Source organism: Salmo salar, chromosome ssa25 (genome assembly GCF_905237065.1).
Source record: "Salmo salar chromosome ssa25, Ssal_v3.1, whole genome shotgun sequence".
NCBI lineage: Eukaryota > Metazoa > Chordata > Actinopteri > Salmoniformes > Salmonidae > Salmo > Salmo salar.
In genome coordinates, this window is record NC_059466.1 from 28,432,329 (window position 1) to 28,453,152 (window position 20,824).

Below are 20,824 nucleotides of genomic sequence, written 5' to 3' on the forward strand. Positions count from 1 at the left end.
AGTCCTCAACTGGCAGCGTCATTAATAAATAGTACACGCAAAACACCAGTCTCAACGTCACCAGCCTCAACGTCAACTGTGAAGAGGCGACTCGGGATGCTGGCCTTCTAGGCAGAGTTGCAAATAAAAAGCCATATCTCAGACTGGCCAATAAAAAGAAAAGATTAAGATGGGCAAAAGAACACAGACACTGGACAGAGGAACTCTGCCTTCAAAAGCAAGGACATTTCTAAGTGACCCCAAACTTTTGAATGGTAGTGTGTGTGTATATATTTACCACAAAAATATATGGGGGATTGGAAATGATGCAGACAATTACATTGACGGAAGCAACCATCTGCAATATCAAAGCTGATCCACCCACCAAAAAAAAGTTGTATAAAATAAAAAATACTAAAAAGACAAAAAAAATAATATGTAGTACTGACGGCAAAGGCAGATTAGCAACTCGTCGCCGGATCCTCACAAGGCACCCCGATCTCCTTCTACAAAACCTCTGTCTATTTCTCCTGCAAATGACGGGGATGAGGGCCTGTTCAGGTGTCTTGATTAAATCCCTCTTGTCCGACTCATTTAAAACAAAATATTCGTCCAGTTCAAGGTGAGTAATCGCTGTTCTGATGTCCAGAAGCTCTTTTCGGTCATAAGAGACGGGAGCAGCAACATTATGTACAAAATAAGTTACAAACCATGCAAAAATAAAACAAAATAGCACGGTTGGTTAAGAACCCATGAAACAGCCATCCCCTCCAGCGCCAACTTAACAATCTCCATCTGACTTTCAGGGTTACCTTGTTTTTTCAATTGTAAACATAACATTTTTTATTGCAGCTGCAGAGATTTAAAACATCCTTTCACTCGATTATCGTCGGTTTAAATCAGTGCACAGCGAGCACACTCCAGCAGTCTCTCCATCAACTCCATTCAAATTGCATCCATTTTTTTTTATCCTGGTCTAGATTGATATACAGTATAACCCTATACTAACCCTATACTAACCACTAGCGTAGCCTAGTGGTTAGAGTGTTGGACTAGTAACTGAAAGGTTGCAAGTTCAAATCCCCGAGCTGACAAGGTACAAATCTGTCGTTCTGCCCCTGAACAAGGCAGTTAACCCACTGTTCCTAGGCCGTCATTGAAAATAAGAATTTGTTCTTAACTGACTTGCCTAGTAAAATAAAGGTAAAAAAAAAATATATATATATATATATAAATAAAATAAAATAATACTGGAGGTCGACCGATTAATCGGAATGGGCGATTAATTAGGGCCGATTTCAAGTTTTCATAACAATCGGTAATTGTCCTTTTTGGACGCCAATTACATTGCACTCCACAAGGAGACTGTGTGGCAGGCTGACTACCTGTTACACGAGTGCAGCAAGGAGCCAAGGTAAGTTGCTAGCTAGCATTAAACTTATAAAAAACAATCAATCTTAACATAAATCACTAGTTAACTACACATGGTTGATGATATTACTAGGTTAACTAGCTTGTCCTGCGTTGCATATAATTGATGCGGCGCCTGTTAATTTATCATCGAATCACAGCCTACTTCGCCAAACGGGTGATGATTTAAGTGCATTTGCGAAAAAAGCACTGTCGTTGCACCAATGTACCTAACCATAAACATCAATGCCTTTCTTTAAAATCAATACACAAGTACATATTTTTAAACCTGCTCATTTAATTAATATTGCCTGCTAACATGAATTTCTTTTAACTAGGGAAATTGTGTCACTTCTCTTGCGTTCTGTGCAAGCAGAGTCAGGGTATATGCAGCAGTTTGGGCTGCCTGGCTCGTTGCGAACTGTGTGAAGACCATTAATTTGCCAGAATTGTACATAATTATGACATAACATTGAAGGTTGTGCAATGTAACAGCAATATTTAGACTTAGGGATGCCACCCGTTAGATAAAATACGGAACGGTTCTGTATTTCACTTAAAGAATAAACATTTTGTTTTCGAAATGATAGTTTCCGGATTTGCGCTGTTTAAGACTTCCAACCTATCAACTCCTGAGATTAGGCTGGCAATACTATAGTGCCTATAAGAACATCCAATAGTCAAAGGTATATGAAATACAAATGGTATAGAGAGAAATAGTCCTATAATTCCTATAATAACTACAACCGAAAATGTTACATTATTTATTTGAGACTAAATAGATTTTATTGATGTATTATATTAAGTTAAAATAAGTGTTCATTCAGTATTGTTGTAATTGTCATTATTACATACATATATAAAAAAAATCTTTATTTATAGATATTTTTGTAATTTATTGATTTATTATTATTATTTATTGATTTTTTAAAATCGGCTGATTGATCGGTATCGGCGATGGAAAATCATAAAATCGGTCGACCTCTACTCTATACAGTGCATTTGAAAAGAATTTTAGACCCCTTGACTTTTTCCACATTTTGTTATGTTACAGCCTTATTCTAAAATGTATTAAATTATTTTTTTCCTCCTCAATCTACACACAAAAACCCATAATGACAAAGTAAAAACGAAGGAATTGTCCGTAGACTTCCAAGGCAGGATTGTGTCGAGGCACAGATGTGGGGAAGGGCACAGAAACATTTATGCAGTATTGAAGGTCTCCAAGAACACAGTGGCCTCATCATTCTTAACTGGAAGAAGTTTGGAACCACCAAGACTCTATCCTAGAGTTGGCCGCCCGGGCCAAACTGAGCAATCGGGAGAGAAGGGCCTTGGTCAGGGAGGTGACCAAGAACCCGATGGTCACTCTGACAGAACTCTAGATTCCCTCTGTGGAGATGGGAGAACATTCCAGAAGGACAACCATCTCTGCAGCACTCCACCAATTAGGCCTTTATGAGTGGCTAAACAGAAGCCAATCCTCAGTAAAAGAGTAAAAGGCACACGACAGCCTGCTTGGAGTTTGCCAAAAGTCACCTAAAGACTCTCAGACCATGAGAAACAAGATTTTCTGTTTTGATGAAACCAAAATTGAACTCTTTGGCCTGAATGCCAAGTGTCACGTCTGGAGGAAACCTGGCACCATCCCTGCGGTGAAGCATGGTGGTGGCAGCATCATGCTGTGGGGATGTTTTTCAGCGGCAGGGATTGGAAGACTAGTCAGGATCAAGGCAAAGATGAACGGAGCAAATTACAGAGAGATCCTTGATGGAAACCTGCTCCAGAGCGCTCAGGACCTCAGACTGGGGCGAAGGTTCACCTTCCAAAAGGTGAACGACACTAAGCACACAGCCAAGACAATGCCAGAGTGACTTCGGGACATGTCTCTGAATGTCCTCAAGTGGCCCAGCCAGAGCCCAGACTGGAACCCAATCGAACATCTCTGGAGAGACCTGAAAATAGCTGTGCAGAGCTTGAGAGGATCTGCAGAGAAGAATGGGAGAAACTCCCCAAATACAGGTGGTCCAAGCTTGTAGCGTCATACCCAAGAAGACTTGAGGCTGAAATCGCTGCCAAAATGTGCTTTAACAAACTACTGAGTAAAGCGTCTGAATACTTATGTAAATGTGATATCAGTTTTAAAAAAGTATATAAATTAGCAAAAATGGCAACAACAAAAAAATGTTTTTGCTTTGTCATTATGGGGTATTGTGTGTAGATTGATGAGGGGAAAAAACGATTTAATACATTTTAGAATAAGGCTGTAACCTAACAAAATGTGGAAAAAGTCCAGGGGTTTGAATACTTTCAGAAGGCACTGTATCCTAGCCTACTCTTTCAGGTAATAAATTCAATGTATTAGCCTTATGTTGAACTAATTAATGGGTTATGCATTATAAGCTTCTAACTTATAGCCTCTGTCTCTTGCGCAATACGTAAGCACTTGTGCTCTGCTGGCCTCTCCTTAAAAAACACTCCTTAACTCTTAGAGTCCCATGCAGGAACAGCTAGACTAGAATAGCTTGCTGGACATAACTTCTTTAGCATTTCTTATACCAATAGACTATTCGAGGAGAGATGCAAGCTGTTTTTTGCTGAATGTTAAATACAGCAGCCAATAGAACTCATGGGTAGTTAGAAAGAAGAGTGAACGCACGATGGCGGTAGGCTATAGCAGTTATTTATTCAGACCCATAACCATTCAATCTTCATGAAGACAAGTGAAAGCCTTCTGCATCTAATACTAGTCCTATATTATTCAAAGACCCCATTAGAATGATGAAGATAAGGACAACGAAATGTATTTCATTTAAATGTTGAAAGCGACGAAGGAATGAAGCAACAGAGAGAGAAAGAGGTAGGCTAATAACATTAGGGGAAATATTATGAAAGGTATAAATGAGTCAGCCTACTAATTATAGAAATAGGCCATATTATTTTTCTAAATTAAAATGAAATTCACTAGCCTATACTTGTACATTTGTAGGCAGCGTGTTCTCTTCTACTTTATCATGGTTTGAGCGATGTGCGCAATTTCAATCCATATAATACAGCATGTTAATGTAGGGCTCATAAAATGTATTTAATATATGGATCATCAGACTCAGGTAGCATCAGGTTTGAATTTTCATGCTGATCAAAGCTCTAATAAAACCCAGACATATTTATATGCTTTATAATGCTTTTGAATGACACTTCCGGTTTTGTAGGGAAATACTTGGTTACCCAGGAGAAAAGTGATTTATTCTCAGGATGGAACATTTGTAAAATACAGGGAAAATATTCAACCCTAATGTGTAACTCTACTGATAAGAGACAGGCCTGGAATAGTGGTGCTGTCAGCAGTTGTCAGTCACACGCGCTTCTGTCAATATAGGAAGGAGGAGATGTGACTATGCTACAACAGCTGACCCCAGATCAGAACATATGGTTTGTAAATAGCTGTGAGGGTTGTCCGCAGGGGTGTATATCTCACACAGCTCATTAGCTCTGTCACTGCTGGCAGGGGATCGAGTGGTCGGGAGGGACAGTCAGTGGGTAACAGACCTACTTGTAAAATCTACATGATTTTTCCAGACCTGGGTTTAAAATAGTATTTTGTTTTCTTTCAAATATTAAGGGTCACTTTATTTGGTTTCCACTGCGTAATGAACCAATGGAGTAGTCCAAAAAGGGCGAACCCCCCCAGCTGGAGTTTTAAGGCTGGTGGAGGATGGGATAGTAGGGGACGAGTGTTGTGTTCCAATGTGGGATGTAGTAGTAGTACCTGTGTGTCCTTTGAAGGTGGTGACCAGACTACAGCTGTCCTGCTCCAGCTTCAGGATGGTCACCTGACCAGAGTGGTCACCCACAAAGGCGTGCCTTGTCTCCACATCAAACCTGGGAGAGGTTGTGTCAAGGACGGTCTCCAGCAAAAACATGACAGTGGCAATGACTGTTTAAAGAGGCAATCTGCAGTTGCTACATTCATTTTTGTCTGAATCGACGTGACCGCAACCGACCTCACTACTCACTGGTCCCTTTTGATCACTTGGCTAAGCATGCCTCTCCATAATGTCAATATGCCTTGTCCATTGCTGTTCTGGTTCTCTTTTGATGACTTCTGTAACCGTAATAGCCTTGGTTTCATGCATGTTAACATTAGAAGCCTCCTCCCTCGGTTTGTTTTATTCACAGCTTTAGCACACTCAGCCAACCCGGATGTCCTAGCCGTGTCTGAATCCTGGCTTAGGAAGACCACCAAAAACTCTGAAATCTCCATCCCTAACTACAACATTTTCAGACAAGATAGAACTGCCAAAGGGGGCGGTGTTGCAATCTACTGCAGAGATAGCCTGCAGAGTTCTGTCCTACTATCCAGGTCTGTACCCAAACAATTTGAACTTCTACTTTTAAAAATCCACCTCTCTAAAAACAAGTCTCTCACCATTGCCACCTGCTATAGACCACCCTCTGCCCCCAGCTGTGCTCTGGACACCATATGTGAACTGATTACCCCCCCATCTATCTTCAGAGCTCATGCTGCTAGGTGACCTAAACTGGGACATGCTTAACACCCCAGCCATCCTACAATTTAAGCTTGATGCCCTCAATCTCACATAAATGATCAATGAACCTACCAGGTACCACCCCAAAGCCGTAAACACGGGCACCCTCATAGATATCATCCTAACCAACTTTCCCTCTAAATACACCTCTGCTGTTTTCAACGAAGATCTCAGCGATCACTGCCTCATTGCCTGCATCCTTAATGGGTCAGAGGTGAAATGACCTCCACTCATCACTGTCAAACGCTCCCTGAAACACTTCAGCGAGCAGGCCTTTCTAGTCGACATGGCCCGGGTATCCTGGAAGAATATTGACCTCATCCCTTCAGTAGAGGATGCCTGGTTAATTTTTTTAAATGCCTTCCTCACCATCTTAAATAAGCATGCCCCATTCAAGAAATTTAGAACCAGGAACAGATATAGCCCTTGGTTCTCTCCAGACCTGACTGCCCTTAACCAACACAAAAACATCCTGTGGCGTTCTGCATTAGCATCGAACAGCCCCCGTAATATGCAACCTTTCAGGGAAGTTAGAAACAAATATACACAGGCAGTTAGAAAAGCCAAGGCTAGCTTTTTTAAGCAGAAAATTACTTCCTGCAACATAAACTCAAAAACGTTCTGGGACACTGTAAAGTCCTTGGAGAATAAGAGCACCTCCTCCCAGCTGCCCACTGTACTGAGGATAGGAAACTCTGTCACCACCGACAAATCCACTATAATTGAGAATTTCAATAAGCATTTCTCTACGGCTGGCCATGCTTTCCACCTGGCTACCCCTACCCCGGTCAACAGCACTGCACCCCCCACAGCAACTCGCCCAAGCCCTCCCCATTTCTCCTTCTCCCAAATCCAGTCAGCTGATGTTCTGAAAGAGCTGCAAAACCTGGACCCCTACAAATCAGCCGGGCTAGACAATCTGGACCCTTTCTTTCTAAAATTATCTGCAGAAATTGTTGCAACCCCTATTACTAGCCTGTTCAACCTCTCATGTCGTCTGAGATTCCCAAAGATTGGAAAGCAGCTGCGGTCATCCACCTCTTCAAAGGGGGGGACATTCTTGACCCAAACTGCTACAGACCTATATCTATCCTACCCTGCCTTTCTAAAGTCTTCGAAAGCCAAGTTAACAAACAGATCACCGACCATTTCGAATCCCACCGCACCTTCTCCGCTATGCAATCTGGTTTCAGAGCTGGTCATGGGTGCACCCCAGCCACGCTCAAGGTCCTAAACGATATCTTAACCGCCATCGATAAGAAGCAATACTGTGCAGCCGTATTCATTAACCTGGCCAAAGGTTTCGACTCTGTCAATCACCACATCCTCATCGGCAAACTCAATAGCCTTGGTTTCTCAAATGATTGCCTCGCCTGGTTCACCATCTACTTCTCTGTTAGAGTTCAGTGTGTCAAATCGGAGGGCCTGTTGTCCTGGCCTCTGGCAGTCTCTATGAGGGTGCCACAGGGTTCAATTCTTGGGCCGACTCTTTTCTCTGTATACATCAATGATGTTGCTCTTGCTGCTGGTGAGTCTCTGATCCACCTCTACGCAGACAACACCATTCTGTATACTTATGGCCCTTCTTTGGACACTGTGTTAACTACCCTCCAGATGAGCTTCAATGCCATACAACTCTCCTTCCATGGCCTCCAACTGCTCTTAAATACAAATAAAACTAAATGCATGCTCTTCAACCGATCGCTGCCTGCACCTGCCCGCTCATCCAGCATCACTACTCTGGATGGTTCTGACTTAGAATATGTGGACAACTACAAATACCTAGGTGTCTGGTTAGACTGTAAACTCTCCTTCCAGACTCACATCAAACATCTCCAATCCAAAGTTAAATCTACAATTGGCTTCCTATTTCGCAACAAAGCATCTTTCACTCATGCTACCAAGCATACCCTCGTAAAACTGACCATCCTACCGATCCTCGACTTCGGCGATGTCATTTACAAAATAGCCTCCAATACCCTAATCAATAAATTGGATGCAGTCTATCACAGTGCCATTCGTTTTGTCACCAAAGCCCCATATACTACCCACCACTGCGACCTGTACGCTCTCGTTGGCTGGCCCTCACTTCATACTCGTCGCCAAACCCACTGGCTCCAGGTCATCTACAAGACCCTACTAGGTAAAGTTCCCACTTATCTCAGCTTGCTGGTCACCCACTTGTAGCACGCGCTCCAGCAGGTATATCTCTCTGGTCCCCCCCAAAGCCAATTCCTCCTTCGTTCGCCACTCCTTCCAGTTCTCTGCTGTCAATGACTGGAACGAACTACAAAAATCTATAAAACTGAAAACACTTATCTCCCTCACTAGCTTTAAGCACCAGCTGTCAGAGCAGCTCACAGATTACTAAACCTGTACATAGCCCATCTAAAATTTAGCCCAAACAACTACCTCTTCCTCTACTGTATTTATTTATTTATTTAGCTCCTTTGCACCCCATTATTTCTACTTCTACTTTGCACTTTCTTCCACTACAAATGTACTATTCCAGTGTTTTACTTGCTATATTGTATTTACTTCGCCACCGTGGCCTTTTTTGCCTTTACCTCCCTTATCTCACCTCATTTGTTCACTTTGGATATAGACTTATTTTTCTACTGTATTATTGACTGTATGTTTGTTTTACTCCATGTGTAACTCTGTGTTGTTGTATGTGTCAAACTGCTTTGCTTTATCTTGGCCAGGTCGCAATTGTAAATGAGAACTTGTTCTCAACTTGCCTACCTGGTTAAATAAAGGTGAAATATATATATATATATTTTTTTTAATTTTTGGCTTTATAAATGAATGATATGTACCCATAGATTAAGGAAGAATATAACGTATAAATGCCTCATGACCTTAGTTCAACTGTCGTACCACATCAGAACTGAAAATAATGAGCTTGTTTGACTCCAATGTAAGTAAATAAAGTAAATGTAAATTGTTTTTTAAAGAACATGGTTAAAACTATAAACTTGATATCATGAATGGTCAGTCCTTGCATCCATAGCTCTGTCTATGAATTGGAGAGTAGTTACATTTCTAATCTTTTTACCTAAACATGGGCGGGAAAATGCTTTGTTATCGTTTAACTACGGATTGCTGCTTTAACTGAACAATTTGCATCTGAGCAACTTCACACACATTTACTCTATTCTCAAAGTGTTACCTTGTTGAAACCTGGATCTGATCTGTGTATGTGGTTCATTCTAGTCAGAGAAAGGTTGACTGCATATCCAACAAAAACTAAAGATCCCATTTCAGTAAACTTACCACAACAATCAACTGTTCATTAGCTACAAAATCATATATACTTAGTCTCTGAGCTCAAGAGAGTCCTTTCAGTGACCTGAGGGCGCAGCCAGGAACACAGTTCTCCCTGTGACCTGGATACAAGAGGCCAGAACAATAACAGTCAGAGAGAAAAAAATACAAATCTTCTCACAGAGCATGTCATTTCTCCTTCTTCTGAAAAAGGTTGCTGTACTAATCTGACCCTAGGCCAACTCAGAACTGTGGCTGTTATGGAGAATTAGCTGGATGACATACTAAAGAAAGTACACGTTCCAAGTCGATTTTTTTAAATTTCAACAATTTTGGACAGTGCCTCCTTTAGGATTGTAATAAGGCAAACAAAGCAAAAAAAATGGCTCCCATATGAATGATGTCAGCTGAAATCCGACGTCGTTTTGCTTTGCTGTATTTAACATGGGAAGTGTTTATCCCTGGCTGAAGAAGCAGTCAGTCTTATGACCTCACAGAGCTGGTTGGGATTGAGTGCCCTCCACAGTGGAGTGGACCCAAACCTTTCATCTCACCATTACAGAAAACTCTCTGGACTGTTGCCTTGGTGACCGTATGACTGAAGGCTGTTGTTAGCATCCCCCAATAAGAAAAACTACTTGGACTCTAATCTGGCTCCCTCTCTGGTCTACCCCACAGCGCTTCGTTGTTATAAAAACATACACTTGTTTGAGGTGAAGGAGACAGTCAAAAACCATTACCACTTGAAATATACTGCTCAAAAAAATAAAGGGAACACTTAAACAACACATCCCAGATCTGAATGAAAGAAATAATCTTATTAAATACTTTTTTCTTTACATAGTTGAATGTGTTGACATCAAAATCACACAAAAATAATCAGTGGAAATCCAATTTATCAACCCATGGAGGTCTGGATTTGGAGTCACACTCAAAATTAAAGTGGAAAACCACACTACAGGCTGATCCAACTTTGATGTAATGTCCTTAAAACAAGTCAAAATGAGGCTCAGTAGTGTGTGTGGCCTCCATGTGCCTGTATGACCTCCCTACAACGCCTGGGCATGCTCCTGATGAGGTGGCGGATGGTCTCCTGAGGGATCTTCTCCCAGACCTGGACTAAAGCATCCCCCAACTCCTGGACAGTCTGTGGTGCAACGTGGCGTTGGTGGATGGAGCGAGACATGATGTCCCAGATGTGCTCAATTGGATTCAGGTCTGGGGAACGGGCGGGCCAGTCCATAGCATCAATGCCTTCCTCTTGCGGGAACTGCTGACACACTCCAGCCACATGAGGTCTAGCATTGTCTTGCATTAGGAGGAACCCAGGGCCAACCGCACCAGCATATGGTCTCACAAGGGGATCTCATCTCAGTACCTAATGGCAGTCAGGCTACCTCTGGCGAGCACATGGAGGGCTGTGCGGCCCCCCAAAGAAATGCCACCCCACACCATGACTGACCCACCTCCAAACCGGTCATGCTGGAGGATGTTGCAGACAGCAGAACGATCTCCACGGCGTCTCCAGACTCTGTCACGTCTGTCACGTGCTCAGTGTGAACCTGCTTTCATCTGTGAAGAGCACAGGGCGCCAGTGGCGAATTTGCCAATCTTGGTGTTCTCTGGCAAATGCCAAACGTCCTGCACGGTGTTGGGCTGTAAGCACAACCCCCACCTGTGGACGTCGGGCCCTCATACCACCCTCATGGAGTCTGCTCAAACGGTCAGAAACAGACTCATGCACATTTGTGGCCTGCTGGAGGTCATTTTGCAGGGCTCTGGCAGTGCTCCTCCTGCTCCTCCTTGCACAAAGGCGGAAGTAGCGGTCCTGCTGCTGGGTTGTTGCCCTCCTACGGCCTCCTCCACGTCTCCTGATGTACTGGCCTGTCTCCTGGTAGCGCCTCCATGCGCTGGACACTACGCTGACAGACACAGCAAACCTTCTTGCCACAGCTCACATTGATGTGCCATCCTGGATGAGCTGCACTACCTGAGCCACTTGTGTGGGTTGTAGACTCCGTCTCATGCTACCACTAGAGTGAAAGCACCGCCAGCATTCAAAAGTGACCAAAACATCAGCCAGGAAGCATAGGAACTGAGAAGTGGTCTGTGGTCACCAATTGCAGAACCACTCCTTTATTGGGGGTGTCTTGCTAATTGCCTATAATTTCCACCTGTTGTCTATTCCATTTACACAACAGCATGTGAAATTTATTGTCAATCAGTGTTGCTTCCTAAGTGGACAGTTTGATTTCACAGAAGTGTGATTGACTTGGAGTTACATTGTGTTGTTTAAGTGTTCCCTTTATTTTTTTGAGCAGTGTATGTTTTGTGGCTTTATATTTCACTTAAGTATCTGTTAAGATAAAGTGCTTTCAGAAAGTATTCATACCCCATGACTTATTCCACATTGTTGTGTTATAGCCTGAATTCAAAATGGATTAAATGTATTTATTTTTTCCTCATCCATCTACACACAATACCCCATCAGTTCCAATTGGCTCATTCACCCCCCCTCCTCTCCCCTGTAACTATTCCGCAGGTTGTCAACTTACCAGGTAAAATAAGGGTTAAATAAACAGGTGAAAACATGTTTTGACAATTTTGAAAAGGTACTGAAAATGAAATACAGAAATATCTCATAAGTATTCATACCCGAGTCAATACATGTTAGAATCTTCTTAATCAGCATTTACAGCTGTGAGTCTTTCTGCATAAGTCTCTAGGAGCTTTGCACAGCTGGGTAGAAAGATATTTGCCCATTCTACTCCAAATACTTCAAGTTCTGTCAAATTGGTTGTTGATCTTTGCTAGACAACCATTCAAGTCTTGCCATAGATTCTAAAGCAGATTTACAGTACCAGTCCAAAGTTTGGACACACCTACTCATTCAAGAGTTTTTTATTTTAACTATTTTTTTTACATTGTAGAATAATAGTGGACATCAAAAATATGAAATAACATATGGAATCATGTAGTACCCCAAAGAAGTGTTAAACAACTCAATATATTTTATATTTCAGATTCTACAAAGTAGCCACCCTTTGCCTTGATGACAGCTTTGCACTCTTGGCATTCTCTCAACCAGCTTCACCTAGAATGCTTTTCCAACAGTCTTGAAGGAGTTTCCACATATGCTGAGTACTTGATGGCTGCTTTTCCTTCATTCTGCGGTCCAACTTATCCCAAACCATCTCAATTGGGTTGAGGTCGGGTGATTGTGGAGGACAGGTCATCTGATGCAGCACTCCATCACTCTCCTTCTTGGTCAAATATCCATTACACAGCCTGGAGGTGTGTTGGGTCATTGTCCTGTTGAAAAACAAATGCTAGTCCCACTAAGCACAAACCAGATGGGATGGCGTATCACTGCAGAATGCTGTGGTAGCCATGCTGGTTAAGAGTGCCTTGAATTCTAAATAAATCACTGACAGTGTCACCAGCAAAGCACCCCAACACCTCTTCCTCCATGCTTCACGGTGGGAAACACATATGTGGAGATCATCCGTTCACCTACTCTGCGTCTCACAAAGACACGGTGGTTGGAACCAAAAATCTCAAATTTGGACTAATCAGACAAAAGGACAGATTTCCACCGGTTTAATGTCCATTGCTCGTGTTTCTTGGCCCAAGCAAGTCTCAGCTTCTTATTGGGGTCCTTTAGTAGTGGTTTATTTGCACCAATTCGACCATGAAGGCCTGATTCACGCAGTCTCATCTGAACAGTTGATGTTGAGATGTGTCTGTTACTTGAACTCTGTGAAGCATTTATTTGGGCTGCAATTTCTGAGGCTGGTAACTCTAATGAACTTATCCTCTGCAGCAGAGCTAACTCTGGGTCTTCCTGTCCTGTGGCGGTCCTTATGAGAGCCAGTTTCATCATAGCGCTTGATGTTTTTTGCAACTGCACTTGAAAAATTAAAAGTTCTTGACATTTTCCGCATTGACTGACCTTCATGTCTTCAAGTAATGACAGAATGTTGTTTCTCTTAGCTTATTTGAGCTGTTCTTGCCATATGTCCATGGTATTTTACCAAATAGGGCTATCTTCTGTATACCACCCCTACCGTGTCACAACACAACTGATTGGCTCAAACACATTAAGGAAAGAAAGAAATTCCACAATGTACTTTTAACAAAGGCACAACTATTAGTTGAAATGCATTCCAGTTGACTACCTCATGAATCTGGTGGAGAGAATGCCAAGAGTGTGTAATGTTGTCATCAAGGCAAAGGGTGACTCGGCCACTCAGGAACATTCACTGTCTTCTTGGTAAGCAAATCGTGTAGATTTGGTCTTGTGTTTTAGGTTATTGTCCTGCTGAAAGGTGAATTAATCTTCCAGTGTCTGGTGGAAAGCCTGTGCTTAGCGTCATTTCTTCTCCCCAGTCTTTAACAATTACAAACATACCCATAACATGATGCAGCCACCACTATGCTTGACAGTATGGAGAGTGGTACTCAGTCATGTGTTGGATTTGCCCCAAACACAACACTTTGTATTCAAGACAAAAAGTTGTGCGCTTTGCCACATTTTTTTGCAATATTACATTAGTGACTTGTTGCAACCAGGATGCGTGTTTTGGAATATTTTTATTCTGTACAGGCTTACTTTTCATTCTGTCAATTAGGTTAGTATAGTAGAGTAACTACAATGTTGCTCCATCCTCATTTTTCCCCCCTATCACAGCCATTAAAAAAAAACACTGTTTTAAAGTCACCATTGGCCTCATGGTGAAATCCCTGAGCAGTTTCCTTCCTCTCTGGCAACTGCATTAGTCAGGATGCCTGTATCTTTGTAGTGATTGGGTGTATTAATATACCATCCAAAGTGTAGTTAATAACTTCACCATGCTCAAAGGGATATTCAATGTCTGTTTTTTTACCCATCTACCAATAGATGCCCTTCTTTGCGAGGTATTGGAAAACCTCCCTGGTCTTTGTGGTTGAATCGGTGTTTGAAATGTACTGCTCGACTGGGGGACCTTACAGATAATAGTATGTGTCAGGTACGGATGAGATAGTAATTCAAAAGTCACGTTAAAAACTATTATTGCACACAGGAGTGAGTCCATGCAACTTGTGAGATATTATTAAGCACATTTTTACGCCTGTACTTATTTAGGCATGCCATAACAAAGGGGATGAATACTTACTGACTAAAGACATTTCAGCTTTTCATTTTTAATTAATTTGTAAACATTTTTAAAAAAAACATTAGTCCACTTTGACATTATGGGGTAGCGTGTAGGCCGGGAAATGTTTTTAATTTAATCAATTTTAAATTCAGGCTGTAACAACAAAATGTGGAAAAAGTAAAAGGGTGTGAATACTTTCTGAAGGCATTGTACAGTCGTGGCCAAAAGTTTTGAATGAGACAAATATAAATTTTCACAAAGTTTGCTGCTTCAGTGTCTTTAGATATTTTTGTCAGATGTTACTATGGAATACTGAAGTATAATTACAAGCATTTCATAAGTGTCAAAGTCTTTGATTGACAATTACATGAAGTTGATGCAAAGAGTCAATATTTGCAGTGTTGACCCTTCTTTTTCAAGACCTCTGCAAACCGCCCTGGCATGATGTCAATTAACTTCTGGGCCACATCGTGACTGATGGCAGCCCATTCTTGCATAACCAATGCTTGGAGTTTGTCAGAATTTGTGGGTTTTTGTTTGTCCAGCCGCCTCTTGAGGATTGACCACAAGTTCTCAATGGGATTAAGGTCTGGGGAGTTTCCTTAGTTATCACTTTTGCCTTATTGCAAGCTGCTCCATCATGCTGGAAAAGGCATTGTTCGTCACCAAACTGCTCCTGGATGGTGGGAGAAGTTGCTCTCGGAGGATGTGTTGGTACCATTCTTTATTCATGGCTGTGTTCTTAGGCAAAATTGTGAGTGAGCCCACTCCCTTGGCTGAGAAGCAACACCACACATGAATGGTCTCAGGATGCTTTACTGTTGGCATGACACAGGACTGATGGTAGCGCTCACCTTGTCTTCTCCGAACAAGCTTTTTTTCCAGATGCCCCAAACAATCGGAAAGGGGATTCATCAGAGAAAATTACTTTACCCCAGTCCTCAGCAGTCCAATCCCTGTACCTTTTGCAGAATATCAGTCTGTCCCTTATGTTTTTCCTGGAGAGAAGTGGCTTCTTTGCTGCCCTTCTTGACACCAGGCCATCCTCCAAAAGTCTTCGCCTCACTGTGCGTGCAGATGCACTCACACCTGCCTGCTGCCATTCCTGAGCAAGCTCTGTACTGGTGGTGCCCCGATCCCGCAGCTTAATCAACTTTAGGAGACGGTCCTGGCGCTTGCTGGACTTTCTTGGGCGCCCTGAAGCCTTCTTCATAACAATTGAACCGCTCTCCTTGAATTTCTTGATGATCCGATAAATGGTTGATTTAGGTGCAATCTTACTGGCAGCAATATCCTTGCCTGTGAAGCCCTTTTTGTGCAAAGCAATGATGACGGCACGTGTTTCCTTGCAGGTAACCATGTATGACAGAGGACGAACAATGATTCCAAGCACCACCCTCCTTTTGAAGCTTCCAGTCTGTTATTTGAACTCAATCAGCATGACAGAGTGATCTCCAGCCTTGTCCTCGTCAACACTCACACCTGTGTTAACGAGAGAATCACTGACATGTAGTCAGCTGGTCCTTTTGTGGCAGGGCTGAAATGCAGTGGAAATGTTTTTGGGGGATTCAGTTCATTTGCATGGCAAAGAGGGATTTTGCAATGAATTGCAATTCATCTGATCACTCTTCATAACTTTCTGAAGTATATGCAAACTGCCATCATACAAACTGAGGCAGCAGACTCAGTGAAAATTAATATTTGTGTCATTCTCAAAACTTTTGGCCACGACTGCATGTGTGGCATAGCAACATCATGTGAATAGCATAGAAAGAGTAGAATAGGTTGTTTCTAACTGATGAAGGATACTGTAGTCCAGAGACCCAGGCTATGGTGCGGTATAACCCCAGCTGTGTTCCACTCTCAGAGCAGTGCCAGGTGAGGTTCTTGTCCTGTCCTGTACTAAGGACCCACTCCATCTCCAACACAAACAGCACCACTGTCACTTTGCCCTGGTGGGCTAAAAAAAACAAAAACAATTATGAAACACAATGTCATGATAATAAACAAAAAGATTCAGGTAAATATGACCAAACATAGTATACAGTAGATGGACTGGTGTTCTTTGCATCCTCAATCTTAGCTTATTGCTTTTAGAAGTCTTGCAGATAAAACCAAGCAAAGTGCCATGAACAGAAAAAAATCCATTATTTTGACTGGTTTAATCCCTTCCTGCCATTGACCGGAGTCAGCTGAGTCACACAGAGAACACAGCCTGTCTACACTTCCTTTCTCACCCTCATAGGTCCTTTCTGGGGTCATCTTGTTGTAGTCTTCAGACAGGATGAACTCCTGAAACACAGGAAGTATGTCACTCACAGGTTTTCCCAAGAAGTAGCGCAATATTTATTTGATATGGGACATACTTTTGGGTTAAAATTACCCAACGCTTAAAATAACCTTACGATGAGCCCTAAGCAAAAAGGGAAATGCTTAGCTTTAAAATTATATCCATGTTATTTTTAGACATGCAATTTATTCTGCAAATAAATCCCATAATCTACACATAATGACAAAGGGTTTTACAGCAACCCAGGCCTACAAGTCCAATGAGATCACCAATTACAAAACTGTGAGGGCAATTATTCTATAACTTGCTTAAATTTCCCAGTGAAACTGCCTGGATGACCAAGCCATTCCTGAAGATGAAAGCATATTTACTATCCCAGTGTTGATTGATCCACCTAACTGCTTAGCCAATCATGCAAGAGATTACTCAGAGATGCAAACCCTCTGGGAGTATCGATCAGTGCTGGATGTCTGGAGAAGCAAAGACTCGGTGAAAGAGTAACACACAGTAGCTACTCAGTGACCCGCTGATGTGAAACCATGACAACCAGCCCCCAATCTGACCCTGACACTGGGGTACAAGCTTTGGTAGCCAGTGTGTCAGGATTGAGGCTGGGTGCTTAGTAGAAAAGTATGTATGTAACGCCCATACATGAGTGCATGTTAAAACTACAGAAATTGTCACTTACAGAGATGGTTCCATTCTCCATTCCCACAGACAGCCTCCTGGTCTCTGGGTTAAAGGACATACAGGAGCATGAAGCTACAAAAAGAAAGAAATGACAAGTCTAAGAAAAGTTGGTGTGTATATAAGTGTGTGGGAGCAAAAAGGCACCCAGCATGACGTTACAATGAAATATATCCTAACCGGTTATGTACTTTATTAAAACTGGAACAGATGCTAAAACAGATTCCATACAGACAGAATAGCTAATGACAGCTCACAAAATGAGGCCAATGGAGTTGCTAGGCCTAGATGCTTAACTCCATGCATGCATGCATAAGTAGCTAATGAGAGATGAGTACTCACCTGGCATAGTGTGATAGATGCTGGGCCAGTACTGGCCACTGTCTCTCTTCAACCATATCCGGATCGTCCTGCGGGTCAGATGCAAACTTTGGTAACGGTATTACGGTAAAATCTCCCTTAGGTTTTTATGCAACCACGTTTCCCAAAAACTCTTAAATATCTGCTCCGAATTAAGATTCAAAAGATGTCTGCAGAAAGAATGGGGTGTCAGCTATAACATGGCACCTTGAGTTTGAAAAAAAAAAGCGATTTTGTTAAAGTGGATTTAGACCCGGTAACGAAATTGCATCATGGGTCCCTGATCTGTACTACACAGAAATTCATAATTACAGATCATTACCGATCCTCCACCAGATTTCACAGTGGGTGCGAAACACTGGCTTGTAGGCCTCTCCAGGTCTCACACCCACAGTGAAATTTGGAGGAGGATCAGTGATGATCTGGGGGTGCTTCAGCAAGACTGGAATCGGGCAGATTGGTCTTTGTAAAGGACGCATGAATCAAGCCACGTACAAGGTTGTCCTGGAAGAAAACTTGCTTCTTTCTGCTTTGACAATGTTCCCCAACTCCGAGGATTGGTTTTTCTAGCAGGACAATGCTCCATGCCACACAGCCAGGTCAATCAAGGTGTGGATGGAGTACCAACAGATCAAGACCCTGTCATGTCCAGCCCAATCTCCAGACCTGAACCCCATTGAAAACCTCTGGAATGTGATCAAGAGGAAAATGGATGGTCACAAGCCATTAAACAAAGTCGAGCTTCTTGAATTTTTGTGCCAGGAGTGGCATGAAGTCATCTAACATCAATGTGAAAGACTGGTGGAGAGCACGCCAAGACACATGAAAGCTGTGAATGAAAATCAGGGTTATTCCACCAAATATTGATTTCTGAATTCTTCATAAGTTAAAACATTAGTATTGTGTTGTTTAAAAATGAATATGAACCTATTTTCTTTGCATTATTCGAGGTCTAACAACACTATCTTTTCTGTTATTTTGACCAGTTATTATTTTCTGCAAATAAATGTTCTAAGTGACAATATTTTTATTTGGAATTTGGGAGAAATGTTGTCAGTAGTTTATAAAATAAAATAAATATGTTCATTTTACCCAAAGCTATAAATAGTAAAACCAGAGAAACTGATAATTCTGCAGTGTTCTCTTAATTTTTTCCAGAGCTGTATGTGAAAATGGAGCGTTTTCTATGTTTTGTGGAAAATACGAGGGGAATATAAGTGTTAACAATTACATCATGTTATTTTAACCAATTATGAGTAGGCATTGCCTACTAAATTGGTTGATTCTGTCTTTGGAAACACTTATCTTCCTCCATCTTTTTTAATACAAAACATAGAAATGTGCAATTTTCACATACTGTATGATGTTGGGCTGGTGAAATGATGAATATGAAGTTGAACATTTTTTAAATTTCCCTTTAATAATTCATAAAGAAAATGAACACGAGTAAAATCACAATAACGAATTGACAGGTCGATCATTACTTGTTACTTATGTGACCTTTGAATGACTGGAATGAGCATGTGGTTGAGAATGTGGGAATTTTATTACACACTAGAGAGAGATGACCAGTGGGCTTTCATGTCAGCTGACTGACAAGCCCGGTTGTTTTTATGCAACGTCTGCATGACAGTACATCAGTGGTCGATAGACAGACAGTGTAGAAGTCAGGTTTCTGATAAGATACATCTCTCTCTCTGCCTCAGTTTTAAAGCGGGGTGACATTGGTACACATCAAGACCAATGTGTACAGGTCTAACGGAGTGAAGACGCTAGGTGACCACGACCAGCCAGAAAGAGCCATGACGACATGCTGCATACAAAATAAGCTCAAGCTGACTAAACTCCATGGTGAAGGAAGTTTCTGATGACCTCAACCAACGGAATTGAGCAGAGACCAGGCTTTGTGGAATTCAGCTTTGGATACAGCGATTTCACCCAAGGTCAATACTTCAACAACAAAAAATATGAGATGCTTGTGCCCAATTTTGTCTTCTGTAGTTGTTTGCTGAAAACCATACTTTTTCAATAAATGTAACGGAAATACAGCGTCGTGGAAAAAATATTTGCACTTTCAGATTCTCTGATTTTGCATATTTTTTTTTATACTGAATGGAACCAGATATTCAACCAATATCTATTATTAGGTTAAGGGAACCTGAGCTTGCAAATAAGAGAAAAAAACATATTTTATTTATTTAACAAAGTTCTGCAACACCCAAATTCCCTGTGTGAAAAAGTAATTGCCCCCTTACACTCTCAATAACTGGCTGTGCCACCTTTAGCTGCAATGAATGCAACCAAATGCTTCCTGTAGTTGTTGATCAGTCTCTCATATCGCTGTAGAGGAATTTTGGCCCACTCTTGCATGCAGAACTGCTTTAACTCATTTTGGGGTTTTCAAGCATGAACTGCTCATTTTAAGTCCTGCCACAACAACTCAATTGGTATTAGGTCTGGACTTTGATTAGGCCATTCCAAAACGTTAAATTTGTTGCTTTTTAGACATTTCCATGTAGACTTGATTGTGTGTTTTGGATCATTGTCTTGCTGAATGACCCAGCTGCGCTTCAACTTCAGCTCACAGACAGATGGCCTGACATTCTCCTGTAGAATTCTCTGATACAGAGCAGAATTCATGGTTCCTTCTATTAAAGCAAGTCGTCCAGGTCCTGAGGCAGCAAAGCATCCACAAACCATCACACTACAACCACCATGCTTGACCATTGGGATGAGGTTCTTACTGTATAACGCTGTGTTTGGTTTTTGCCAGGCATAATGGGGCCCATGTCATCCAAAAAGTTTAATCAACTTTGCTTAAAAAAAAAAGCATCTGGACTCTTGGAAGAATGTTCTATGGACAGATGTTTCAAAAGTCTAACTTTTTGGACGATATGGGTTTTGTGGAAAAAGATACAGCAATTGAGACTGCATTGATTCCATGTGTTATTTCAAAGTTTTAATGCCTTCACTATTATTCTACAATGTAGAAAATAGTACAAATAAAGAAAGACCCTTGAATGGAGTAAGTGTCCAAACGTTTGACTGGTACTGTGTGTTTGTGCTATATATGTTGATTTGCACTGATTCGCACCAAAATACATTCATCTCTACGAGACAACGCATCTCCTTCCTGAGCGGTG

General features: G+C 41.7%; 1 protein-coding gene across 1 annotated transcript in view; it reads right to left on the bottom strand.

Annotated features, from left to right (window-relative positions):
* LOC106586501 (WD repeat and FYVE domain-containing protein 2) overlaps positions 1 to 20,824 on the bottom strand; it is a 40,188-nt gene that overhangs the window by 16,114 nt on the left and 3,250 nt on the right. Inside the window, exons 2-6 of the mRNA XM_014173877.2 lie at positions 17,664 to 17,731; positions 17,323 to 17,396; positions 16,582 to 16,636; positions 16,154 to 16,304; positions 5,159 to 5,271 (exon numbers count right to left, since the gene is read on the bottom strand). Of these exons, the coding sequence (XP_014029352.2) occupies positions 5,159 to 5,271; positions 16,154 to 16,304; positions 16,582 to 16,636; positions 17,323 to 17,396; positions 17,664 to 17,731 (461 nt within the window). The remainder of the gene's footprint in view (positions 1 to 5,158; positions 5,272 to 16,153; positions 16,305 to 16,581; positions 16,637 to 17,322; positions 17,397 to 17,663; positions 17,732 to 20,824) is intronic.